The 6310-nt window shown below is 52.9% G+C and overlaps 1 protein-coding gene across 2 annotated transcripts in view; it reads left to right on the top strand.

Moving 5' to 3' along the window:
• Positions 1-5492, top strand: part of IKZF4 (IKAROS family zinc finger 4) — an 11514-nt gene extending 6022 nt beyond the window's left edge. For both annotated transcript variants that reach the window (XM_007467743.1, XM_007467742.1), the window contains 4 exons: positions 564-731; positions 3348-3497; positions 3966-4097; positions 4732-5492. In XM_007467743.1, coding sequence (XP_007467805.1) covers positions 564-731; positions 3348-3497; positions 3966-4097; positions 4732-5492 — 1211 coding nt within the window. The remainder of the gene's footprint in view (positions 1-563; positions 732-3347; positions 3498-3965; positions 4098-4731) is intronic.
• The last annotated feature ends 818 nt before the right edge of the window (positions 5493-6310 follow it).

Here is a 6310-nt window from a genome sequence, read left to right as displayed (position 1 = left end):
TTTCAGTACACGGGCCTCTCACTGTTGTGGCCTCTCCCATTGTGGAGCACAGGCTCCGGACGCGCAGGCTCAGTGGCCATGGCTCATGGGCCCAGCCGCTCTGCGGCATGTGGGATCTTCCCGGACTGGGGCACGAACCCATATCCCCTGCATCGGCAGGCAGACTCTCAACTACTGCGCCACCAGGGAAGCCCCTGTCTCATGATTTTTTTAAAAAAAGGAACACAGAAGCCTCTTCCCAGCTTTCTTGGGCTTTGGGCTTCAGACTTCTGGGGCAGAGTGGGACCTGTGGGGCTCAGTTCTTAACAACAGTCTTTGGCCCAGTGTTCCAGGGCTGGTGCCCTTCCCCGTGCCACACACCTCTAGTCCACATCTCAGGGTGAGACTGTTCCCAAGGGGTCCTTATAAAGCAGGATTTGTGTGTGTGGCACAGCCCTGCCTCTCAGAAATGTGTTCTGAGCACCTTCTTTCGCCCGGGCGGGGTGAAGCAGAGGGTGAGGGACTAGGTGTAACCTTCACAGTTCCTCACGCCCGGTCGTCTGGGCTCTGTCTTCCACTCGCAGGGGAAAGGCCCTTCCACTGCAACCAGTGCGGTGCCTCCTTCACCCAGAAGGGCAACCTGCTGCGCCACATCAAGCTGCACTCTGGGGAGAAGCCCTTCAAGTGTCCCTTCTGCAACTACGCCTGCCGCCGGCGTGATGCGCTCACTGGCCACCTCCGCACACACTCGGGTAGGTGGCCTGACCGGGACACCCAGCAAATAGAGCTCAGGCACTTCTCTTGTATTGGGGGAATTACAGTGTCTGCCACTGAGGAGGGCAGAGCACTCACAGAGCAGGGCAGCAGGCCCCATGGGGGATTTGGGGCTCTTTGATGGGGTATTTTACATCTGCCATTCTCTGTAATAGGGAGCAAGAAGGAGCCTGGGTGATGTTGTTGGCTCTCAACAGTCACCCTCCCTGACTTGGTTTTTTTAATCTATTATTTATTTATTTAAAAATATTTATTTATTTATTTGGCTGCACCAGGTCTTTGTTGCAGCGCTCCAGATCTTCATTGCCGCATGCAGGATCTTTAGTTGCAGCATGCAGACTCTTAGTTGCGGCATGCGGGATCAAGTTCCCTGACCAGGGATTGAACCCAGGCCCCCTGCATTGGGAGCGCGGAGTCTTAACCACTGGACCACCAGGGAAGTCCCCCGACTTGATTTTTAAAGTTCACGCTGATGCCAGAACCCTCTGGGCCCCGTCACCCCCAACTGCTGAGCACCAGGGAAACCCCTCCTTCTACTCCCGTGTGCCCCAGGCCCCACACCTGTCACCATCTGCATCTCCCCCCTCTGTCGGTCCTCCCCTTGACTTCCTGCTGGTTCCTGAAAATTTCCATGGGCCTCCCAAACTGGAAGAAAGGAAGCCTAGGAAAAGAGTATCCCATTTCTGTTTCCCATCCCAAGAGGTTGTCACCTTCCCAGAGGCAACAGCAAATCCAGAGGGTGCCTGGAGGTCAGTGTTTGGAACTGGACTAACCAGGTTTCCTAGCCCCAGCCAAGGCGGGTTGAGTCCACGTCTTTCTGAATCAGCTGGACAGATAGCACTTTTGAAGCATTTTGCTAACTTTTAAGCTTTGGCTTGGACTTGGGAAGAGGCCAGGAGCTGAGCTGGCAAGAAGGAGGGAGTTCAATATTGGGAAAAGGAAGGAAGAAGGGCAGAGGGGAAAGAATTAGTAGGGTCTGTCCTTGGAAACCTTCCTTGCTGTTTTTCTCTTTTCTTAAACTCTCCTAGGCCAGGATTTAAAGGGACAGAGCAATCACCTCACCACCCTCTGCTTCTCCCAGCCACCTACCTTGTTCTAGATTCTCTCACTTTGGAGCTGGGACCTCTTTACCTCTATGTATGTGGAGAACCAGGGAGAAGGATCATTATTGATTCATGCTTTATAATCTCCAAAGCATTTCACGTGTGTCTCCTCACTCATGTGATCCTCATAACAATTCCAAGGTAGATGTTAATTATCACAGAGCTCGTCTGCAGCCTCGCTGGAATCCCGTTAATGGCAGGTGCCAGGGAGTTGTGCTCCTTTTCTGAGGAAAAGGGGTGGCTCCCCCTGCTGGTTTGGGACAAGGATGGCTTGGCCCCCTAGAATTCCTACCAAAACAGCAGGGCCAGCTGGGTGGATATTGGATGCTGCTCTGTAGGAGATTATTAGGGACGGAAGCGGACACATATACTGTTGGATCCCATCTCTGTGAGGTGTTTTCTATCACAGCCCACACTATAGGAAAAAAGGAGTTTCTCCCCTACATGTTAGATCATTTCCCCAAGAGTCTTGGGTGGATGAGGACCACGGCATTCATCTCATCCCCCAACCACTCGGATTTACAGTGCCAGAGCAAAATGGCAGTAGATTGATTGAGACTAGGCCCAGTTTAGGCGTTGGGGGGTGGGTAGTAATTACCAGCCTCCTGGAGATACCTTCTCCTGAGTCCTTGCTCAGTAGTAGCAAGATACTTTCACAAATATCATCTCTCAAGTTGTTTTTAAAGGAACTGTTGATCTCAGTTTTTCCAACCTTTTTCTCTCCAGTGGAAACAAAATCTTTATAACCTGTTCGTTATTTTTTAAAAAACGACCCCCGAAGTTGGTGTTCTCTTCCTTTTATTCTTTGCCTTTACTTTCCTCTTGTTCTGTTCTTTTTTTTTCTCTCTTCTCAGAATTTCTCTATCAGTGATGGTTTTTCTAGGGCTCTCTTGGTATCTCAGTGTAGAGAGAAAGAAAAATGAGTAGTAAAATCAGGCCAGGGATGGAGGTAAGAGTACAAGTAAAGGTCAGTGAAAACTGCCCCTCCCCACATTGGCAGATCTAAGGGCTCTTGTTTCTGTCACTCCAGCCCACCAATTTCCCCCAAACTGAAACAGATAGTTCGTAAGCAAAAAATCCCCTTGTCTGATAAACAGCACTTATACCCGCCTGCCACATGGAAAGGTTAAACCACAGTCTGGGCCCCAGACTCTGAGATCTTGGGGTGGGGCCAGCCTGCCTGCCAGGGATGACCCCCTACAAAGTCCCTGGGTCCTCCCTTCCTTTGAACAACAATTTGGCCATCTTGAGGCCCACCAACAGTCCAAAGCTATGTGCCCTGGGTACCCTCTCTCCTCCCATAGCTGCCCGTTGTCCCTCCTCTCCAAGGTTTGGTCGTCTGTCCGTGTTTGCAGCTGAAGTTGGGGAAAGGAAGACAAGCAGAAGAACTCGACTGAGCAACGCCTGTGCACGTTTGCTCCTGGGCGGTTTTGCAGAGCCAGGGCACAGGGAGAAGTAACTCCAGTGCTTCCTCTTCTCTCTCCTACACAGTCTCCTCTCCCACGGTGGGCAAGCCCTACAAGTGTAACTACTGCGGCCGGAGCTACAAACAGCAGAGCACCCTGGAGGAGCACAAGGAGCGGTGCCACAACTACCTACAGAGTCTCAGCACTGAAGCCCAAGCTCTGGCTGGCCAGTCAGGTGAGCCTGCAGGTAGGACCATCGGGGAGTTGAGGACAAGGCCGGAGGGAGTGCAGGACAAGGGCAATCCCAGCACCTACCCCCACAAAGGGATGGAGTCTATGGAACAGGGACAGTTACCCCAGTAAATGTGCCGAGCACCCCAGTTGGTGCAGAGCCCTGTGGTGGATACTGCAGGGAGATCCAGAGGTGGGGGAGGATTTGATCTATGTCCTCAGTCTAATGGGAGAGAGAGAGAGTACAAGGAAGTATACAATCAAGGGCCACATGTATTTAACTGTCCCCAAATTATCAGAAATGTGCTGTGGTGAGGTCTAGATGGGGTGAAGTAAGCAGGGCCCCATTGCCCAGGCATGGGATATGACCTTACTTAGCTACTGACCTGCTGGTTTTCTCCAGGCAAAGGCAGCTGGGCCCCTGCTACCCCTACTCAGCTGCTCCTACCTGTTCCCACCTCCCTCCCACTAGGTGATGAGATACGGGACCTGGAGATGGTGCCAGACTCCATGCTGCACTCATCCTCTGAGAGGCCAACTTTCATCGATCGTCTGGCCAACAGCCTCACCAAACGCAAGCGTTCCACTCCCCAGAAGTTTGTAGGTAAGAGTCCAGTTGGAGAGGAGACATCAGCTTTAAGCCACAGCTCATCTAAATCTGAGCACTGATAGCCCTTAGATCAACTGGGTCTGGAGATTTGCTTGGGGGAAAGAAAGCGGTCTGGTGGTCTTCGGTGCTCAGAATCTATCCCCAGAACAGGAGGGGAGTGAAGAGGGAGCGCATCCCTTGCGAGGGTGGAAGACGGGTCAGAGTTGAGGTCTCTCCAGGTGGTTGGTTGTTAAGTGGAAGGGGTCAGGGGCTCAGGCTCTTCCAATTTTTGAAAATAGGAAGGACTTCAGTCTACGGGGGCTGAGTGAAGGACCCTTAGAGTCAGAGAGAGGAGGTGTGTATGGAGTCCCCCAACCTGGCCCTGGTCATTAGCTCTCTAAGGACCTGGAGCTTTATAGAGAGCAACAAAGGAAGTATTCAAGACCAGTGGGCTGGGGCTGAGTCCCTCCCTAAGATTATAGCCCAGAGTCAGGGAGTAGCCCCACAGAGGACCTGACCTTGAGGGAAGTAAATGAGGGGTGGTGAATAATGTTACAGCCATCCCCAGGGGAAAGAAAATGAAGATGTAATCCTGGGGGAGCTTAGGAATTATCCAAAGCCAGCCCTGCTGAGACCCTTCTCTCCACAGGCGAAAAGCAGATGCGCTTCAGCCTCTCGGACCTCCCCTATGATGTGAACTCGGGTGGCTATGAGAAGGATGTGGAGTTGGTGGCACACCACGGCCTGGAGCCTGGCTTTGGAGGTTCTCTGGCCTTTGTGGGGGCAGAACATCTGCGTCCCCTCCGCCTTCCACCTACCAACTGCATCTCAGAACTCACGCCTGTCATCAGCTCTGTCTACACTCAGATGCAGCCCCTCCCTGGTCGACTGGAGCTTCCAGGGTCCCGAGAAGCAGGTGAGGGACCTGAGGATCTGGCTGATGGAGGTCCCCTCCTCTACCGGGCCCGAGGCCCCCTGACTGACCCCGGGGCGTCCCCCAGCAATGGCTGCCAGGACTCCACAGATACAGAGAGCAACCACGAAGATCGGGTTGGGGCAGTGGTATCCCTCCCTCAGGGTCCCCCACCCCAGCCTCCTCCCACCATTGTGGTGGGCCGGCCCAGTCCTGCCTACGCCAAAGAGGACCCCAAGCCACAGGAGGGGTTACTGCGGGGCACCCCAGGCCCCTCCAAGGAAGTGCTTCGGGTGGTGGGCGAGAGCGGTGAGCCGGTGAAGGCCTTCAAGTGTGAGCACTGCCGCATCCTCTTCCTGGACCATGTCATGTTCACTATCCACATGGGCTGCCATGGCTTCAGAGACCCTTTCGAGTGCAACATCTGTGGTTACCACAGCCAGGACCGGTACGAATTCTCTTCCCACATTGTCCGGGGGGAGCACAAGGTGGGCTAGCGACCAAGCGTCCCGCCTCGGTCCATTACTCCACTGCCCTACCTACAGGAGTCTAGCCCTGTCCCCATCACGTCCCAAGGAGTTGGGTTGTGTAGCGCCGCTACTGGCTACCTGACTTCACACCTGACCCTGACCCCTCCCCACCTGTGCGCCGCCTCTTCCCCGACTGATCTAAGCATTGTGATGAAACAGGTCTTTTGCTTATGTTTCTCCTTCTCTTCTCCTCGCATCCCACCATACTCACTGAGTTATTTATTAATATAATTTGTTTTCTTTTGCTTTTTTTTTTTTTTAACTTATATTGGTCACTTACCACACCCCACCTTCCTGCCCACAGTCCCCTTCTGCTTTAGGCCTAATTTTTCTCTTTGATCCAGCTTTCTCCAACAGCCCCAGGGGTAGGAAGCTCCTCTTAGTGCTAAGAGACCTTGAGCTTCTTGATTTAAGTCCTAATCTTTTACATTATCTGATTCTTCAGTTTTGATGGTGATAGCTCCCTCTGGCCCTACCTTAGCTCTGTGACATTATATCTCCTCTCTGGGACCCTTCAACCTGGTACTCCATACCTCTTGTGCCCTCTCACTTTAGGCAGCTTGCACTAGTCCTGATCGAATGAAGAAATCCCTCATTTGGAAGTAGGAGAGGCCGAAGAAATTCTCCCCAGGCACCATGGGACTGAGGGTCCTCTTGACATCCCCCTGGTAATACGAGTTCCCCAAAGCCCACATTCAGGATCTGCCTCTAGGATGTGATATCTCTCTCTTCTCTCCTCGAACTGCCCGTCTACTCCGTGGTAGTTTTTCTCTCCTTGGAGTGCC

This window comes from Lipotes vexillifer, unplaced genomic scaffold (genome assembly GCF_000442215.2).
Source record: "Lipotes vexillifer unplaced genomic scaffold, Lipotes_vexillifer_v1.1 scaffold387, whole genome shotgun sequence".
Classification (NCBI taxonomy): domain Eukaryota; kingdom Metazoa; phylum Chordata; class Mammalia; order Artiodactyla; family Lipotidae; genus Lipotes; species Lipotes vexillifer.
This window is presented reverse-complemented; position numbering and strand designations above follow the sequence as displayed.